General features: G+C 43.3%; 3 protein-coding genes across 7 annotated transcripts; all 3 read left to right on the forward strand.

Annotated features, from left to right (window-relative positions):
- The first annotated feature begins 1,812 nt into the window (after positions 1–1,812).
- Positions 1,813–6,947, forward strand: LOC129194941 (RNA-binding protein 4.1-like). Of its 4 annotated transcripts, none has more exons than XM_054800484.1 (4): positions 1,813–1,947; positions 2,690–3,120; positions 3,423–4,152; positions 6,855–6,947. In XM_054800484.1, exons 2-3 carry the CDS (start codon positions 2,709–2,711, stop codon positions 4,142–4,144), a joined length of 1,134 nt encoding a protein of 377 aa, XP_054656459.1. In that variant the 5' UTR covers positions 1,813–1,947; positions 2,690–2,708; the 3' UTR covers positions 4,145–4,152; positions 6,855–6,947. The 4 variants fall into 4 exon arrangements, with proteins under 4 accessions (XP_054656459.1, XP_054656458.1, XP_054656457.1 ...); XM_054800483.1 differs by lacking the exon at positions 6,855–6,947 and adding an exon at positions 4,222–5,212; XM_054800482.1 differs by lacking the exon at positions 6,855–6,947 and having other exon boundaries at positions 3,423–5,213.
- LOC129194940 (RNA-binding protein 4.1-like) lies at positions 4,131–9,177 on the forward strand. Of its 2 annotated transcripts, none has more exons than XM_054800481.1 (3): positions 4,131–4,152; positions 6,855–7,282; positions 7,787–9,177. In XM_054800481.1, exons 2-3 carry the CDS (start codon positions 6,877–6,879, stop codon positions 8,569–8,571), a joined length of 1,191 nt encoding a protein of 396 aa, XP_054656456.1. In that variant the 5' UTR covers positions 4,131–4,152; positions 6,855–6,876; the 3' UTR covers positions 8,572–9,177. The 2 variants fall into 2 exon arrangements, with proteins under 2 accessions (XP_054656456.1, XP_054656455.1); XM_054800480.1 differs by lacking the exon at positions 4,131–4,152 and adding an exon at positions 5,351–5,460.
- Positions 9,178–9,517: 340 nt separating this feature from the next.
- On the forward strand, positions 9,518–19,166 carry sf1 (splicing factor 1). Its single transcript, XM_054800479.1, has 12 exons — positions 9,518–9,954; positions 10,482–10,613; positions 14,092–14,167; positions 15,641–15,793; positions 15,870–15,959; positions 16,613–16,796; positions 16,878–16,993; positions 17,073–17,180; positions 17,263–17,446; positions 17,534–17,750; positions 17,831–17,995; positions 18,082–19,166. The coding sequence occupies exons 1-12, from the start codon at positions 9,711–9,713 to the stop codon at positions 18,411–18,413; spliced, it is 2,001 nt and encodes a 666-aa protein (XP_054656454.1). The 5' UTR covers positions 9,518–9,710; the 3' UTR covers positions 18,414–19,166.
- The last annotated feature ends 486 nt before the right edge of the window (positions 19,167–19,652 follow it).

Raw genomic sequence — 19,652 nt, forward strand, 5'->3', positions numbered from 1 at the left:
GTTGTATATTTTTTATGTGAGATTTACAGTTCATATTATCTGTTACGACCCCGAGAAATTTATTTTCGTTTACCCTGTCAATGTCTACGCCGTCAATTTGTATTTGCGCATGTGTATCCTTTTTGCACTTACCAAATAGCATTCTTTTAGTTTTACTTAGGTTAAGGGATAGTCTGTTATTACCGAACCATGTTTTTAGTATAGTTAACTCCTCTGTTATTTTTTGATTAGTTCCTGTGTGCTATCTCCAGAGCAGAATGCGGTTGCATCGTCTGCAAATAATACCAGTTTCAAGTCTTTCGTGACTTTACAGATATCCTTTATGTTTAGATTGAACAGTTTTGGTTCCAGTATTGACCCCTGGGGTATGCCGCACGATATCTTCAAGCTCGCAGATGTATATTCTCCTAGCTTCACATATTGCCTCCTGTCTGCTAAGTAGCTTTTAACCCAGTTCAAAGGTAATCCTCAGATTCCATATCTTTCTCATTTTGTAATGAAGATATTGTGATTAATTGTATCGAAGGCTTTTGTCAAATCCATAAATACTGCAGCTGGGCACTTTCTACAGTCTATAGCATTGGTAAATTCCTCAGTGATTTCGATGAGCACCGACGTTAAAGAATCCTTTAAAAAATTCCTGGTTCCAGACAATGATCCAGATCACCCCCAGAATTTAATCAGTTCATCCATATTCCATTTCCGACAATTCCTGAAATTTCATCCAAATCCATTCTGAACTTTTAATCTTATTTTAAACATAAACAAATAAACGCAGGCAAAACGATAAACTCTGCGCTGCACTTGCGCTTGCATTGGCAAAATCAATATTTCCATTGGATGAAGTTTTACTCTGTTTTGATCCAATTATTTTTGTGTGAACTTTTCACCTCTCGCTGTTTCTTGGAACTAGCTACTGTACAGGTATGTTCAGGTCGGCCTGTCCCCGCTAGTGATGTGTCAGTCGCGAACGAATCGGCTGTTAAGAGCCGGCTCTTTGAAATTAATGACACAAGGCGGCGATGCGAGCCATTTGGGAGCCGATTAGTTTTTACCAAGTCTTTTGTTCTGTTAAAGGCGAATATCATTGGTGAAGATGTTTAGCGGCGTCATTGTGTCTACACTGATCGGGGGAGGGGCAAAGTTAAACACGCTGTGGCGCTCTTAGAGCCGATTCGTTTGTGAAAAATTTGCATGAAGAGATTTGGCCTATTCTGATCTAATTTGTCTTTTGAGATGGGTGTTTGTTTTTATGTTATATTTTTGTAGCTGTTCGTTGAGGCTTGAATAAATCCATGTAAACATTTTATATCATGTATTTTTTACATTGGTAATTTATTTTACACAATACACATAATTTGGTAATAAATTTTGACGAACGAGCCCGCTCTTTTTAGTGAGCGAAGCCAAAAGAACCGGCACGGCTGGCTACTACTGAATAGCAGGAGCATCCACTCCCTAATGGAGGAAAAAAAGAAAGTTCCTCACTCCTGTATCTTCCCACATTGATATATGCCTGTTTGTGTTCTTTTTTTTCCTTGGCACTCATGGATAGACGGATTCGCCCTCTCTTCAATTGTACCCTCCAGAGCTTTGGAAATAAAATATACAAAGACAATATATTTGTAATATGTTTTGTGGACAATATGTTGTTGATTAGAAAAATTTCCAAAACACGATGCGCTTGGCGGGGGTAATAATGTTTACCAGCTGTGATACAAACAAAAACGTCATCTACGTTCTGCATTTCAGGGCTCTCTCCTGAGCTCTCGAAGGACTGAAATCATCCTTTGTCTTGCACAAATTACCTGTAGGGGGCAGCAACGTGCCTTTATGGCGTTGAGTCGGGCGAATATCCTCACAGAGGAAGACGCAGCCTCACGGTTCCAGTCGAGGCGCCATTTCACTACTCATTCATTGGCGTCTAGGCCTGTTTCACTTTCACCGGTAAGTTAAGTTTTAGGTTTTGAGGTTAATTTGTGGCGCCCCAAACACACCCAGAGCAGATATTTAATCGTCTTCTTGTGTTAGTTGTTATCGCCATATTTAGCTTAATCAGCGAAATGTGTACTAGCTAGCACATTAGCTTCTCTATAGCCACCGTCATTAGCCAAACGTTCCAAGCCAAAGGTGCTATACTTGACTCTTATGTTTGTTTGGTGTTAACGTCGCATTATTAAACCAATGTTACTTTTGATGATCTCTTTTGGATAAAACGATCAGATATGTTAGAAATATCAGCGAATAGAATACTTACAGGCTCGTGTTTGTTAGCATTAGCGCGCATTGTTAGCTAGCCATAGAGGTTGTTCGTACTGTACGTCATATAGTGACACAACGACAACAATTACGAGTTGTGATGTTTTGATGCGTTCATTATATTTGTTGTGGGGGGGGCGGTATATGTTGGATTTGCTGTGTTAGATAACCATCACTATCATACGTCCGTTCAAATTGAGCAGGTATGATTACACTGGTCACATGATCACATTCTAATTATGCGTTTCCGTTTAAAAAAAAAACCTTTGGAAAATCGACTGCGAATACATATTCTAATCTGGGTAATGCTAGAAGAGCAACAATAGTAACAGTAGCTCACCACCAGCTTTCTTTGAAGTCAAAATTGTGGTTATGACTGAGTCATAACATTGGTTGACATTGAATTGATATGATTCCTTTACTCTCCTAGGTTCCACAGAGTGTCAGTCATGGTGAAAATCTTCATCGGCAATCTTGCCTGCGACACCAGTGCAGACGAGCTGCGACGCCTCTTTGAAAAGTATGGCAAAGTCACAGAATGTGACAGACTCAAAAACTTCGGCTTTGTGCACATGAGTAGCTTGTCCGAGGCTGAAACGGCCATTCGGAACCTCAACCAGCACCAGCTGAATGGCTGGCGCATGAATGTGGAGCTGAGCAAAGGCAAGCCGAAGTCCAGCACCAAGCTGCACGTAGGCAACCTAGGGGAAGGGGTTACCACTGACATTTTGCGGGCCAAGTTTGAAGAGTTTGGCTCTGTTGTGGAATGTGATGTAGTGAAGGACTATGCCTTTGTTCACATGGAGCGAATGGAAGATGCCATGGATGCCATTAATAAGATGGACAACACTGCCTTCAAAGGTGAACTCTTGGGTGGGGGATAGTTAGTTAGCCATTTGGATTGTGTGCTCTTGCTGTAGACCTCTCGTGACCAGCACAAGCCCTTAGCTGACATTTTCCCCATTAAAAAGCCAGCGACGCTAACCTTTGCCTTAACTCATCAGGCGGACTTAAATTAATCATTTTTAAAATTAAGAACGGTTAATGGCACCTGCTCCTGGCGCTGCAGTTGATTCCGTTTCATTTAGCGTATCTTTAAAGTCGGTGAGAGCTTTCGTGTGCAAAGTCTCGGGTCTCATGCGTGTCTTCTCTCTCCTTACAAGGCAAACTGATGAGCGTACAACTGTCCACCAGTCGGCTTCGCACTGCCCCGGGAATGGGAGATCATACCGGATGCTTTGTCTGCGGGAAACATGGTCACTGGTCGAAAGACTGTCCAGTCGATCGCAACAATAGCCACAATGACGACATGAGAGGTCACAATGGCCGGGGCCCTCCACGCGGTCCCCCAGGTTACGGAAGGGGCGGCCACGGAATGGCCGGCGCGCCATCTGATTACATGCCTGGCTCTGCGTATAGCCGGGCAAGTTATGGCGCTGAGATGCCGCCCCCTCCCCGGAGGCCTGGTGGCTCTGAGGTGGGGGATCGGTACGGTGAGAGGTCATCAGTTTACAACCGTGACCGTGCTTATAGTGGTGTTGACTACTATGAGAAGTACAGAGCTCGCCCTTTCGGCTCAAGCTATTTCGAGGATCGCCGCATGTCCTATATCCCCCCTCCCCCTCCTCCTCCTCCTCCCCCCTCTACCCTCTCAAAGTTCTCGGGTATGGATCCGTACAACCGGCGCCCCCCGCCTCCTCCAGTGCCATCCGCTTCCGCCGCGGCTTACTATGCGAGAGAGCACAACCCAATCAGCCGAGTACCCATCTCCTCGGCCGGCTACGCCTATGAGCGAAAACGTCTGTCGCCCGTGTCTGCGGCCAGGGGCCCGTATCCGGTGCCACGGCCCAAGGAGCACTATGTGCCACGCTACGCGCCTTACTAAAGCCCAAGGTAAGCAACATGTGCTTGAAAAACTAATGTTCTAAACAGCAGTACAAGCATGTGATCTTTCTTTTTAAGTTTGTAGGGACTACCAGACTTTTCCGTGGCGGTCATTTCGTCAAGCTTCCTGACTCATCAGTCCGCGTCGTTTTTGGAAAATTCAGAATGGAAATTGTACCAACACCTGCAGCACCTCGAGTACCGTTTTTTTGTTGTTGTTGCAGATTGTCAGCTCAGCTACATTTATACATATAGTTTTCAATAAGAATATTGTCCACGATCTTTTATCTGTACATTTCTGGCTTGGTTTGAGGCTGTTCAGCTCACTTTTATCCATGTCTTCTTTTTTTTTACGTTTTTGTTTTATTTGTTTGAAGCAGCATGAAATCTACATTTATACAAGCATCACCGCTAAATGTTTCAAGATGAAAATTTACATTTTAATGGGTTAGTAAAAGCTCCTTGACTTGTTCTGTTTTGGTTGTATAAATGTGGCTGTAGATTCAAACTTATTTCAACGCGATCTGTTTTTTTGGTTGTGTTTTTTGTTTTACAACTAGAAGTTAGTACAAAGTTGTTTTCCTATTCTACTTTGTTCATCAAGGATTTATTTTTTTCGAAGGGGCACATGATGGAATGGACCGTGCCTCACTGAATACCACTTAAAATCATCCCATGCCATCAATTCTCCCTGAACTACAGTGAGGACAATTTAGACATTCCAGCCTCTCTCATTTATTAATGTGTGTTGACAAAATTAAAATTTTATATCCCTTTTTTGAAGTGACAGTTGTTGAAATAAAGTGTCATTGAGTGACAGCCAGATGTGTGTGATACATGTAGCATGTTTACTTTTTTTCAATTCACAAATCTCAATATGTTGTCTTTGCAAGTACCAATAATTACAGGGAGCTGTGATGAGGGACTCAGGGCTTGGAGGAATATCAAGGGGCACTTTTTGTTCCTAAGGTGTCATTGTTTTGCATATATTCTTGGTGGATATTTCAATATTGTATTTTTTTATACTAGCTGTAACAGTTACAAAGTAAGTGGGCACATTTTGCAATAAAGCCTAGATTATTTTGGTGACTATTTGCTTTTTAATTTCACGGCCGTATGTTCAATCGTTGACTATTTGGATCTAAGTGAAAAGAGTGATGAGAGCACCGTTTAACATACATTGACACTAACGTGCATGTTACTGCACTCCGCGGAAGGCGCGGAGGGTTACCTGACCACGCATGAAGTAGTCCGAGCGTTTGCATCCGTCGCCATTTTCACTCAGACGACTGTGAACGCACGCCGAAGCTTTGGAAGGTAGGCATCATATTAAACTCGAATGAAACACTTAATATCACTTCCGAAATGGGTAGTTTTCTCCAGCTTCCATTGTAGTATGGAACCGTTACGACGAAGCTATTGTACACGTGGTGTGGTATGCATATTTTCAGCGTAATTAAGAAATATATTTTTAAAGGGTAACCATGTTCTTATCTTGTCGAATTGGAATGTCCTCGTCAATATGTAGTTTTCTGAGTCCTCGGCCTCTGCCTTGCTAAGGCGGCCTAGCTAACATGCTAGTGTCTATTATTGTATTGTGAAATGAAGACAATCGTGTTAAGACCCCCTTTCTATTTTCTTCCAGATATTACTCAATTTTGCAGAGTTGGTTGATAGCGTCGATTTAATTTAAGGAATCAGTGTCATTTTGACATTCTGTTTAGTATATTGTGCTCAAAAAGTCTGTACATATCGACCAAAATCCACATAGAGGATTTACGAATAATTGAGTCGCCATTTTCGCATCGAGTGGAGTAGAATCACATTTTGAGCTATCTTTGCTTACGCCTAATGTGTTTTTTTTTTTTAATCGACGAATTTCAATGTGTGTTAGGGGTGTAACGATACGCCAAAATCACGGTTCGGTATGTACCGCCGCTGCGTTAAGGTCACGGGTTGGTACAGTCAGGGAACAAAATGCAAGAAAAAAAACTTTTTAACTTTTGTGTAAACATTTTTAATGAAACATGAAAAACTGCAAACTGCTGGCAAGTAATTGCCCAGGAAACAAAATTCTCAAAAAATAAAATGTGAGGGGCCACGTTGATACGTTGATTGAGCGTTCAAAAAATAAGCTTTGTGTTATAGGCGACAAAGCAAATTAGTGTCATGTCTAATGTATCTCGTTCATTCACTTTGGACTAGCACAATGAAACAGTAACAGTTTGAACAGTGTGATTTTTTTTATTTTTAGGAAAGGAAAGTTCTCATTGGCGTGGCATAAATAGTTCCTGCTCATAGCACCAGTCCCCATCTACTGAGCAATGCAGGCTTTTGTCTTATCCAGTTGTCTTTGTCCATTGACACATCTGACTGAGAAGGCTGTTTTAAAAACAGGAGATTTTAACGATGAAAGAGATTCTCCAGGGTCGAGATTCTCCTTAGTACTATCGCTAACCAGAGGCTCAGCTGCACAGTTTTCACCTGCCTGGATCACCGCTTCGTGCCGAATGCCTTGCTTTTTTGTCCTCTTGTAGGCTCACTTCCTGGGCTTGTGAAGGCACATTGCACTGAATGTACACTCCTTGTCTCTGACTTTTAATGTGTACGGTGTTGGAAATAGGTACGCCGCTGTACCGAATTGAATAATAGGAATACATGTACTGTTACACCCCGAGTGTTTGTTGATCTTTTATCTTTTTCTCCTTAAGGTGTTAAGTATAATTTGCCACGATGGTGAAAATATTTGTGGGGAACTTGTCACAAGAGACCACATCAGATGAACTGCGGTCGCTCTTCTCCCAGTATGGCAAGATTGCAGAATGCTCCATCCTGAAGAGTTTTGGCTTTGTGCACATGGACAGCAAGTCTGAGGCGGAAGAAGCCATCCGCAACCTCCACCAGTATCAGCTGAACGGACAGGCCATGAATGTGGAGCTGAGCCGTGGCAAGTCCAGAGGGTCCACCAAGCTACACGTTGGCAACATTGCCTGCTCCAATCAGGAGCTGCGAGCTAAGTTTGAAGAGTATGGCGTGGTGGTGGAGTGTGACATCGTGAAAAACTATGCCTTTGTTCACATGGAGCGCATGGAGGATGCCATGGAGGCCATTAATCAGTTAGACAACACAGCGTTTAAAGGTGACCTCTCGGGCTGGGTTTATTGGGGAATGTCTTGTGTCATTTAAGTGTTTGATTGTTATGTATAGACAGGTAAGACATGAATATGCATCAGGTGAGTAAAAAAAGTAAACTGGTTAGGGTAAGGCGAACCTGGAAAGTTTTAAAGCTGTTATCCGTAATATAAATGGTCTTATTACTGTGGAACGCGGCATACTGGAATGAATCGATGTGCTGGATTCACGATTGTACACGGTCTGCGCGGGCTTGCGAACACATCATTTAGAGGGGTTATAATTCACTTTGCTTTGGCTAATTTTACTAGTTATCTTGCCTACACCCGAGTACAACAAAACATTTTCTATGAACAAATTGAATTCACAGTACAGAAAGTTACGGATTTCAGCTTTAATGACAATGTGTTGTGATGTTCAAGTGTTGTTTTTACCTCATAATTTGGGAGTAAATCTTTTTTTTTTCCCAAAATGATTGCATACAAGTCCTTATTGAGTGTTTCTTTTCAAGGCAAACTGATGAGCGTGAAGCTTTCGACTAGCCGACTCCGTACTGCGCCGGGAATGGGAGACCGATCGGGTTGTTATCGTTGCGGGCAGGAAGGCCACTGGTCCAAAGAATGCCCTCTAGATCAGAACGGCTACCACAGAAACGGCTCAGAGCCAAACTCTGATGGATACGATTCCTCGAGATTTGACGGGCGTGCTCACAGCCGAGCTTATCAAGCGGGCTTCAGCGGTGCGGAAGCGGATTATGGTGGCGGCTACGCTCCTGTGCACGGCTCTTCCCGTGGTTCCGGTCACAGCAGCAATGCGGCGGGGTACCGAGCGGGTCCGGGCTACGAGAATACAGCGAGATACGGGCCGCATCCAGGTTACGGCATGTCCGGGAGCGGGGCGGCATACCAGAGCGACGGCTCATACTATGGCGCGGTACCAGGCTACCCGGTGCGGCGGTCGCCTTACGAGGAAAGGGATCCGTACGGAGTTGTGGACTACTACGGGAAGTACAGGGCCAATATGTACGGTGGCGGCTATTATGAGGAACACCGCGCTGTGCCTACACCTGCTCCAACAGTGTCATCCTCTACAGCTGGTATGAGGGAACGTGGGCCTTCCAATAGCATCGACCCATATCAGTGCCCACCGGTTCCTCCTGCACCAGTCCCAGTTCCCTCGTACCACGCACGTGACCGGAGTCCTATTCGGAGAGTCTCCGCCGAGGCCGAAGGATACTCATATCAGGGTTTGCAGATGCCCACGGGGGGCCCTCCTCCCAATAAGTACTACCTATAACGGTCCGCGGGATCCAGGCGCCGAGCGGCCATGACACACACACACACACACACACACACACACTGACTTTTGTCTCGCACAGCCACGTAACAGCTGACTAGTCATTAGTTGGTGCCAGTAGTATGACTCAGTTGGTCGTGTCTTACGACAAAAGTCAGTGCCACGTAACGTAACATTCAACATGGTAGGAAGCAAGAAGGTGTGAATACGTTCACATTCCAGTAATATCAAAGTAGCAACATTAAATCATTCACCACTTGGCTTCAGTCAGATCAGTTATTGCATGGTGCATGTTTTAAAGGTGAGTCTCTTAACAGCGTGTGTGTGCTTTTTAGTATAGCTGTGAACAGTGTAGCTAGCTACCTGCGTATTTAAGGCAAATGTAAATACTGTGTTTGACTTTAGGCTTAGATGTTACATCTATGTGGACATACCTGTGTGTATTAGGGTTGTTTTAAAGAAAAGCAAAGAAATTAATTTGAAGGTCATGGAGCTATCTAGAATTGTTATCACCACCCCCTCATTTTATTTTGTTTAAACTTTGATTTCATTATACGGATGTGGGCTGCCTGTGTTGTCACTATTAAATAAACTGACCGAAATCTACATTTGTGTGTGTGCTTCTGAGTCTTGCACTGTTACAGTCAAAAACCCGGCTTGCGAAACAAAAAATAGTTTTTGACAAGGACTGATGAATGATTCAAAGTAAACGTGCACCCTTCCTCAATTTAATGTGGAAATAATCACTCAAAGCTAGAGCTAAGTCGTTGAACTATAAATAATGAAGTTGCACACATGAGAAAGATATCTGCGCATTACTCTGACACATAGTATTGGGCTTTTATTAGATAACAGTACAACGCAGCTGTATTTTTAACGCTTTGCTATAACTTAGTGGATAAGCGATAGCATGAGGGCGCGGTTTATGTGGACCAATAAGAGAGCGCCATACTGCTGCGCGCCCTCCCTCGCTGACGAGGATCATCTTTTGTGATTTTACCGTAAGGCGCCATTTTGATTACTTGACTGAAGAGGATCTTGAAACTCAAGTACGAGGTAGTTGGAGTGCTTTACATAAAGTACATAGTTAGCAGACTTGACTAACCTTCTAAATAGAGTGAGTCAGTAGGGCGGCCAAAATGGCGACGGGCGCAAACGCGACTCCTTTAGGAAAGTTGCACCCTAGCATTGGCGCTAAACGAGGCTTCGACGCAGGGCCTGGCGCGGGGAACGGTTTGATGCCCAGCCCGGGCGCACCTACCGCTTTTTCGCCGATGCAAGGATTCCAGCCGGCAATGCCCCCCTCCGCCTATCCACAGACTCACCAGTTCAACCCGGCAAGTGGTTTCTCGCCCCAGCCCCCTCAGCCATCAGGTGGCCAAGGTAAGTTTAGCTTTGTGCTAAGGCTAACGTATGCAAGGCCTTTAATCCGTGTTAGCACGATCAGACGGAGATATTTTATGTTTGAATTGATTTACATTTTTCTGTAATCCATAAACTGCTATTAATGTGTGCACATATGTTGACCTGAGTCGCACCACCAAGTGAAACACCAAGTGCGCCATGTTCATTGTAATGTGTTGTGATGAGCAGTTGTTTGTGTTTGCAATTACTTTAATGTCTTTTGTTGGCCCGATGCTAGAGATTTACCAGTGGACTAAATGTCCCAGATCAATCTTAATAGGTAAAAAGCGGCCTAATACAACAGCCTCATTGTTTTGTCCTCTTCTTTTGACAACAACGCCCCTGCTGGTTGCAGTTAAGTAGTGCACTCCATTTTGCGTTTAATTAAAAGTCAATTTCACACCATGCGTAACTATTGATTCATCGATTATTATGCCACATGCACAATTTATGAAGACCCAGTTCTTATATGCAGCAGACACACATCTCCCGTTTTCCATTTGCAGATTTCAGTCAGAAGAAACAAAGGAAGAAGAGTCGTTGGAGCAGTGAGACGCCCGATCAGAAGACTGTAATACCAGGCATGCCCACCGTCATCCCCCCCGGTCTCACACGGGATCAAGAGCGAGCCTATATAGGTAATTTTTCAGAAATATTGCGTTTTGATTCAAGTTTTTGTCACATTTTCTTGTGCTGTCTTGAATTCTAACACATTTTTATAGAAAGACTGATACTTCACATTTCCATTTGTATTTCATACCTACAGTTTGTATAAAGATGACAATTGTCAACTTGTGCTTCGGTTGTTCTTGCAAAAGCCACCTGAAGTCATAAAATCTTAACTATATGGTGTTAAAGTGGCAACTGTTTCTAAAGTTGTATGGTTTGCATACCATTGGGCACCCATTAGCAAGTTTTAGTTGTATCTGTCCATAAGCTGCAGATCATAGTTCACTGTCTTGCCTGAACCCCAAAACACATCAGTATTGTTCTGTGCATGGAAGCGTTGCTCATAATGTCCTAACATTTGACTTTGTGTATTTTGGTTCAAGTGTGAGCAATGCTGCTTCAATGGCAAATCAATCAAGTGTATGCAATTATTAATATGCTAAAGCCAAATAGAAAAAAAATCATCATGAGTGTGGACGCTGTGGGGAAATAAGCTTAACAAATCACTTGAGTTATACGTGCCTTCCAGCAGCAGTGTAGCACCAACAAACAACAGGAGTCCTTTCCTCAATAACTGACATTGTTATTGATGTTCAGTCATTGGTAATGGTTGGTCATAGCTGGTATGTAAGCATTCATTTGTGCCCGCTTTACGTTGTCACACTTTTCCCACGCTCTTTCTTTTGCCCATTTACTAATACAACACATGGGAAGCGCTTTAAAGAAGTACTCCTCTAAAGAACCTGTCATTTCAGTGACTGAATCTGCACATTTAATTGCAAGTCTCTTGATGTGCATGAGATGACTTAATTACTTTATCATTGACCTTATGGAAGGGATGCACCGATTGATGAGCCCGTGAGACGTCCTAGACGAGCATGCAAACTGCATTGCTGACCATGTTTGGCCCCACTCATATTACAAATTAAGTGTAAAAAAATAAAAATGAAATATTCTGGCCTAAACAAAAAAAGACGATCAAGCAAAATGCAATTGGTGCATCTCTCCTCACTGGAGTAAGTAATGTCAGTCAAGGCAAATAAACAAGATCTATCGTAATCACGAGCACAGAACATACGTTTGCTTCACAGAGACAGTTGGCATTGAAATGCTATTTTTGTCACCATTATGAAATTGTGACAATCTCTCGGTCCTCCTTGGTCTATGTCAAATAAATGAGTGCAAATGAGATGCAGGTTAATGTCCATATTACAAAGTGTGATGCGGACATTAACCTGCGACATCCAAAAGCTCTAACTTTCTCTGTGAACACGCACAGTTGATTTAACCATAACGCTGATATCATTGTGTTGTTTGCTTACTATTTGGTAACACAAATGTGACAGTCGGCACAAGGTTTGCTTTTCTAGAGGTATTGTAATCAAATGTTTTACATGTTTATTTTTGAAGATTTGCCTATTGATGCTAATGTTAATAACTGCTAGAAGGTAGAGTGGAACCCGCTTATATCGACAACCCGTAGATGTCAAATAGGGCTCTATGAAATCTGTTTAATTTTTCCCAAATTTGGTTTTATTTTTCTCCAAATTCCATTATTTCCAGTTTCATTTTTTTAAGTTCCGTTTTTTTGGGTACTTTTTTTGGGTACTTTTTACATTTATTTTACCAGCAGCGTGGAAAAGAGGTGAAGAAGCGTGTACAGGCGGGATGGTACGGGTGGAGAAATGTGTCAGGTGTGATGTGTGATAGGAGAGTTTCAGCTAAAATGAAAGGAAAGGTGTACAAAACTGTGGTGAGACCAGCGATGTTGTTTGGTCTAGAGACAGTGTCAATGAGGAAAAGACAGGAGACACAGCTGGAGGTAGCAGAGATGAAGATGCTGAGGTTCTCTCTGGGAGTGATCAGGAATGAGTACATCAGAGGGACAGCACATGTTAGAGGTTTTGGAGATAAAGTCAGAGAGGCCAGACTGAGATGGTTTGGACATGTCCAGAGGAGAGAGAGGCAATATATAGGTAGAAGGATGCTGAGTTTGGAACTGCCAGGCAGGAGGCCTAGAGGAAGACCAAAGAGGAGGTTTATGGATGTAGTGAAAGAGGACATGAAGGTAGCTGGTGTGAGAGAAGAGGATGCAGAAAACGGGGGTAGTTGGAGGCAAATGATTCGCTGTGGCGACCCCTGAAGGGAAAAGCCGAAAGGAAAAGAAGAAGACACTTATTTTACCAGTAGAGAGTGTGTACTTTAGTGAAAGTAAATAAAATGTCCGCTAATAAATGCAAAAATCCTTATATTTATTAGTGCAATACATCACTGGTTTCAGAAACCAATCTAGCTTGGCTGACTTTTCTAATGGGATGTCAGCTTCTGCACACACAACAGAACATCCTCAACAGAATGTCGCCCGAAATCAGCTGGAATAGGCTCCAGCATGCCCCCGCGACCCTAATGAGGAGAAGCGGCATAGAAAATGGATGGATGGAAAGCATAGGGTGCTTGTCAAACAACTCTCCAAGTCCCCGTCCACTGTTCTTCTTAAGACTAAAAAGTTCACAATTAGGTTTTTCAACATAAACTTCGAGACCCAAAGGTTTCATTTCTATGACAATTGTTTTGTATATGTTGACGTGTTTTGTATTATTTTCCACAGTATTGGTAAGCAGCGTGACATGACAAAATACAGGTAGTTACCATACACAGCATTAAAACATGCACACAGTGGCTTCATGTTTCCTGCAAAATAAGCTTCAAAATAAAAGCATGGCAGTAGTAACCTAGATGCTCCGGTCATTCTTTTTTTTATTTTATTTACATTGTTAGCCATTGAAAGAAAGATTTGCAAATTATAGCCAAGGCATACAATGAAATTGTCACAGCAGCTTTGTTAGATAAGTATATAAAATATTGTTATGTCGGCGGAATGACAATTAGGCAGGATGGTTGTGCACACATCAGCTTTTTATTGGCGTCTACAACAGCACTGTATACCTTCCAACAATTGCACTCCGCACTTTGCATTGCCCAGTTCCTGAATCACAGCTCAGAACTACACACAATGCTCCAGTTGCTACAATAGTATATAAAAAATCAGAAGGATCAAAAACATAAATAAAAATATACACAAATGAAACAGAAAAATCTCAACAAACTTGTGTTAGTTCAAAAGTCATTCATCGCACATCCTCCTTTTGCCTCTGGCCAAAGCCACAACGAAATGTGCAAGCAATGGTTGGTGTCAGTGTTGATTATGTCAACATCTGCTTATGTTGGCATCAGTCCGAGGGCGAGATAAGCAGGTTCCACTGTACGTGCTAATCTGTTGTCAGATATACATTTGATCTTGCTTTGCTTTTCATTTAGCTCAACTACATGTGTATCAATGATTGAGACCATGCTCCAATGTGCAGAGCGTTGTCTCATTTTAATGGTGTTGTGATAACCACATTTCTCTCCATCCTTGTTTTTCTTTCCTAACCTGAATTCTTCCAGTCCAACTGCAGATTGAAGACCTGACACGTAAACTGCGTACAGGAGACCTGGGAATCCCTGTTAACCCTGAGGACAGGTCGGAAAAAGATTAAATCCATGAACAGTAACATTTTCTCTACCTTATTGACTTTTTTTTGGAAGAAAAATGCTCATTTTCAGTACATATGTGTATAGTGTGGTGGTTAGAATGAGTGTGAGTTGTGTTGTAGTCTTTAGTTAGCTGCTTGAATGTCCACTTGTTTGCTAGTCTTACTGCTAATCACTTGATTATTGTCCTTATTGCAATGTAAGTGACTGATGTAGATTTCTCTTTTTAATTTTGACAATTGGATGCATTTACATTTTTACCCAAGGCAACAACAACAACAACAGTGTTTGCAAGCATATAACATCCAATATAGTTTTCAAAAGGTCGGTCTTGGATGATAAAACACAAAAGAAATTCACAAAACAAAATAAAGAGACTCTTGAGGCAATTCTCATGAGAACTTGCAAATCATTCTTGAATACCACTCTGTCAGATTAGTACAAGAATATATGTATGCGTCAACGTTTCTTGTTTATGAGCATTAGTGTTTTGTGTGACGATATAGTAAATACTGTTTTACAAATAGGTTTGAGTCAGTAACTTAGCAGCTTCGAAAGCTTTAAAAGCCTTTTGTACAGTAATGTGGGCCAACAATTGTTCATTATTGTGAACATTCTTTAACCAGAATCCTACATGAGTTGTGGGAAAGCTCAGATAAGGAAACATGTTCCCACAGAAAGTGGGTAAAAAGATTTAACTTTTTAAAAATATATTGATAGAGTTAGCATCCCTCTCGCCTGTACATGCTATACAATTTGTAAACATGAACAGACATTTTCACAGCAACCCAAAGGTTGATTTGCAGCTGAAGCTTCCCTAATCTATTGGGACAGAATCAAGCGGAGGTGCTTCATGTCACTGCTGGAAGTTTTCAGGAGTTCCCCCCCCCCACCCCAAGCGTCACGGCACATGGTTACTAATGTGGCTCTCTGAAGGGAGAGCGTAGGAAAAGGTGGATATCTAATCCTAATTCCTTTCCTCTAACCCAAATTACCCCACGTCAACCTAACCCTCTTTCAAGCACAGAGCCTCCCTAACGCAGCAACGCAGGTTTTCAGCATCCAAGGGGGGGTATGGACCTCTTCCACCACGTCAACACCGAGCAGCTCTCAGAGTCAGCGCCTCTGCTTAGGATTTCTTTTTCTTCCAACTTTTCTCTCTTTTAGGCCAACAATCCTGTATGCAGGTGAAATTATGGCCATGCATTTGCTTGTTTTGGAACACGACTAGCCACTAAATTCTAGTCAACTGTCTGTGACATGTCAGTGCCGTCAGCCTAAAGTTACTTTTTGAATTTATTTTTTTAGCACTGGCATGACTCACATAGTCTCAGAATACGCAATTCTGACTTCTCAATAGTCAAATGGTTGCTCAGTCAGCTGTAGGGAGCTTTTGTGATTTTGTAAAGGTGCTACTGAAAAAGCATTGATGGTTTCTACGTTGTCTTGTGTCTACGTTCAGGTCTCCCTCGCCAGAGCCCATCTACAACAGCGAGGGCAAGAGGCTGAACACGCGTGAGTATCGCACACGCAAGAAGATCGAGGAGGAGCGCCACTCCCTCATCACTGAAATGGTCGGACTCAACCCCGACTTTAAACCACCAGCAGATTATAAGTATGTGCCCCAATGCCCTTATGTCTTATTTGTTGGCTTCATGCTCAAAGTAACAAACTCTCTTGCGACTGTACAGACCTCCAGCTACCAGAGTTAACGACAAAGTCATGATTCCTCAAGATGAATACCCTGAGATCAACTTTGTCGGCCTGCTTATTGGACCTCGGTGAGCAGAATTATTCGCGGAAACTCATAATATCACATCATCGTCTTTATTATGCGTGTATGTGTAACCAAAATAACCAGAAAGACAAAGGAAAACAACAAGTGGATATTCTTATCACTAACACTCATTCTTAGTGTAAAATATAATAATTAAACTCACTCAAAAGATGATCACCTCCAAACTAGCACTGTGCTCTCCTTGCTGCCAGGTACTGTTCACATGGCGATGCGTTCTGCATATGGAATCTTTTAACATGATAAAAAAAAATTTGTTCATTCAAAGCAGAGTACAGACAAATATAGAGAGCCGTAACAGCCGATTAATGAATTACCCAATGAATTGACACCTATTTTAGTTTTTGTTTTTTGTTATTTAAAAACGTAAATACTCTCAAATATAAATCTTTTTCAGTTTCTTTAGTCATCCACAATTATGTTCTGTCAACCTGTGCAATGACAATAATGCCTATTCTGTTCTATGCACCCATAAAAGCACACATATCTTTGTGCCTTTTGTCTCTGCCCAAAATCACAAGTAACTTTATAAGCAGTGGTTAGTTTTGATTGTGATTTTGGCTGTCGTGTCAGTCAGCCAATCCGAGATAAGTCAAGATAAGTGGCTTCCACTAAATGTTTCTATTTCTGTGCAAACAGTGGTAACACCTTGAAGAATATTGAGAAGGAATGCTGTGCCAAGATCATGATCCGTGGTAAAGGCTCTGTGAAGGAGGGCAAGGTTGGCAGAAAGGATGGACAGATGCTGCCTGGGGAAGATGAGCCTCTGCACGCTCTAGTCACTGCAAATACAATGGAGAATGTCAAGAAAGCTGTGGAGCAGGTTGGTGTTATTTCACCTTGTTGCTTTAGGGGCCGGCCGGCGTGCTTTCAGCGCACATTTTAATAAATGATGCGCCTGCAGATTCGCAATATCCTGAAGCAAGGCATCGAGACACCTGAGGATCAGAATGACTTACGTAAAATGCAGCTGAGAGAGCTGGCGAGACTCAATGGCACGCTGAGGGAAGATGACAACAGGTCAGCTGAAGTTCATATTTTGTTGACCACATGTATTTACTTGTCATGACTAGTGCAGTAAAGCTAATTTCCTGTATAGGATCTTACGCCCTTGGCAGAACACAGAGCCCCGCAGCATCACCAACACCACTCTTTGTACCAAGTGTGGTGGAGCAGGACACATCTCCTCTGACTGCAAGTACACCAGGTAATGATCATTCCTTGAAGCATCACTCATTCCTTTGGTCATGTGGTCTCATTCGTCTCATTTTGTGCATGCATTTGTGTAGTTCCTTTGCAGCACAAAGAGCTACTGGTGGCGAGCCCCCTCAGTCGGCGCAGGACAAGGCTCGCATGGACAAGGAGTATTTGTCACTCATGGCCGAGCTGGGCGAGGCTCCAGTCCCGGCATCTGGAGGCGCGCAAGGAGGAGCCCCCCGGCCTCCTGCACCCAACAGCACCCAGGCACCGCCGGTTGGTTTTTAGCAGTAGATGCTCATGTTTGTTTATGAAGTGCGTTTGTTGAGGGATTTATCTTTTCTGTGTGTGTGTGCGTAACAGAACCGGCCTCCCTGGATGGGCACTGGTCCCAATGAGAACAGGAGCTTCCATGGCATACATGGAGGAGGCCCTGGAGGACCTCACAGCTTTCCTCCCCCCATGTCCAACATGGGGGGCCCTCCGATGCACCCCAACCCCAACGGCATGCCTCCCCCATGGATGCAACCTCCACCTCCGCCCATGGGCCAGGGCCCAGGACCTCATGGACACCCCATGAGTAAGTGCTCTCACCGAATGCCTTCCAACCATCTTCACCACCATAAAAACAACAAAATCTGTCCTTGGTGTCTTTTCTAGGCATGATGCCACCACCGATGGGCATGATGCCCCCTCCACCACCTCCTCCCAGCAATCAGCCACCACCTCCCCCTTCTGGACCCCTGCCTCCATGGCAACAGCAGGCTCCGCCTCCTCCTCCCACAAGCAGCATGGCAACAAGTACACCGTTGCCGTGGCAACAAAGTAAGACCACAAACTGTGTGACCCTTCTTAGGCTTTCATTCAAGGTTTGTCAACTTATAAGTTATCCCCCCCCTCTCTTCCTGCAGATACCACTACCACCTCCAGCCCTGGCACCGGCACCCTGCCTCCATGGCAGCAGCCTCAGCAGCCCACGGCCTCAGCAGCCCAGCCCCCTCCACCAATGGGTAGCCCCTCCATGGTGCCACCTCCCCCTGGTGTCCAGCCACCCCTTCCCCCAGGCGCTCCCCCTCCTCCCCCTCCACCCCCACCCGGCTCAACCAGCATGATGTATGCCCCACCACCGCCCCCACCTCCAATGGACCCTTCCAACTTTGTCACCATGATGGGGATGGGGGTACCGGGCATGCCGCCATTTGGCATGCCTCCAGCCCCTCCACCTCCTCCACCCCAGAATTAAGAGCCCAGTCTGGAGAGAAGCACCACCCTGCATCATATCCAATAGACTGTCTTTCTGTCCGCTCACAAATATAACCAGTGCTTTATTTTCTATTGTCATCTATATTGTCAAGACGTGTCTGAAACGAGGCTATTGATTCACTTTAACTTGTGGAAATTGAAGAATCACACCACCTCTTTTTAAAGTATCAATACAAAGTTCTGTGTGAGTGTGTGTACGTGTGCGCGCAAACACTTGCTTTCGGGCGTGCATTTTGTTTTTTTAGTCTACTGAATAACAAAAAGCTCAAATTGACACCAGTAAGTTTAATTTATGTTGAACACAGTTGCTCATTTTTACAACTGATCACAATCTTTGTTGAATTTTTCAGATAAAAGCTTTGCATGATCATTTCAAGAGCATTGAGTTTACCAAGAGTAATATTTTTGTAATGGGAAGATGTGAAGTGTTATAGGTTTTGCTCCCACCCAAATGTGCATGTTTTCTCATTTGTCACGTGGATTAACGGGAGAATCTTGACCGCTGGACTTTCAGACCTTCTGTCACAGTGCGTACGTACACGCAAAGCATCTTCTGTGACTATACACAAGGATGAAATGTTAGTTTTATTCCCTTTCTGGACCAGGTCTGTTGTTGCATTGCTAATTTGAATGACTTGATTGCTTGGTTAGAAGTAAACTGACCCGAGACCCCAGTAAGGATAAGCAGCATAGAAGATGGATGAATGGAAATAAACTGATTCATTAGACCCTTGACTGGAGTAGGTTTTCTTTTGGAGAATGTTTGCAGTCAAGTAGGGTTTCAAACACATTATATAACCTGTTCTTGAGAATGCAGCTATTCAGGAAGAAGCTAGGGGAAGAACTTCTTCCTGGCAACGTGGGCTAATGAGTTGTTTGATGGTTTTAGGAAGTTGCGACTTCGTTACAGTGAATACCTGTATATGTGATATGCAAGACCAGTTCGTTTTACGTGAGTCATTAACAGTCAGTGGAGGGAGGGGGAAAGGCCACATCAAACTGCAGACTTGACAAAAACTAAACTCAAATGAATACATTCCAAACATAATACGGTGGTGTAGGCTTATAAATTCGGAAATCAATTTAGTGCTTAATCTAGCATTCTAACCTCTTGACAGCGTTATTGAAATATGAATTTGTAAATGTAAATTTATAAATTGTTGGTGTATCTATCAATAAAGTGGTGGTTTCTGTTCATGGGGAAGCTTGTGACGCACGT

Source organism: Dunckerocampus dactyliophorus, chromosome 15, assembly GCF_027744805.1.
Source record: "Dunckerocampus dactyliophorus isolate RoL2022-P2 chromosome 15, RoL_Ddac_1.1, whole genome shotgun sequence".
Classification (NCBI taxonomy): domain Eukaryota; kingdom Metazoa; phylum Chordata; class Actinopteri; order Syngnathiformes; family Syngnathidae; genus Dunckerocampus; species Dunckerocampus dactyliophorus.

Bases quoted from the DNA above. Each gene is read 5' to 3' on its own strand.
- LOC129194941 (XM_054800484.1), top strand. From the start codon at position 2,709: ATGGTGAAAATCTTCATCGGCAATCTTGCCTGCGACACCAGTGCAGAC. The intron at 3,121-3,422 runs GTGAACTCTTGG...TCTCCTTACAAG, and splicing joins GGACAACACTGCCTTCAAAG to GCAAACTGATGAGCGTACAA.
- LOC129194940 (XM_054800481.1), top strand. From the start codon at position 6,877: ATGGTGAAAATATTTGTGGGGAACTTGTCACAAGAGACCACATCAGAT. The intron at 7,283-7,786 runs GTGACCTCTCGG...TTTCTTTTCAAG, and splicing joins AGACAACACAGCGTTTAAAG to GCAAACTGATGAGCGTGAAG.
- sf1 (XM_054800479.1), top strand. From the start codon at position 9,711: ATGGCGACGGGCGCAAACGCGACTCCTTTAGGAAAGTTGCACCCTAGC. The intron at 16,797-16,877 runs GTTGGTGTTATT...ATGCGCCTGCAG, and splicing joins TCAAGAAAGCTGTGGAGCAG to ATTCGCAATATCCTGAAGCA. The intron at 17,181-17,262 runs GTAATGATCATT...GCATTTGTGTAG, and splicing joins TCTGACTGCAAGTACACCAG to TTCCTTTGCAGCACAAAGAG.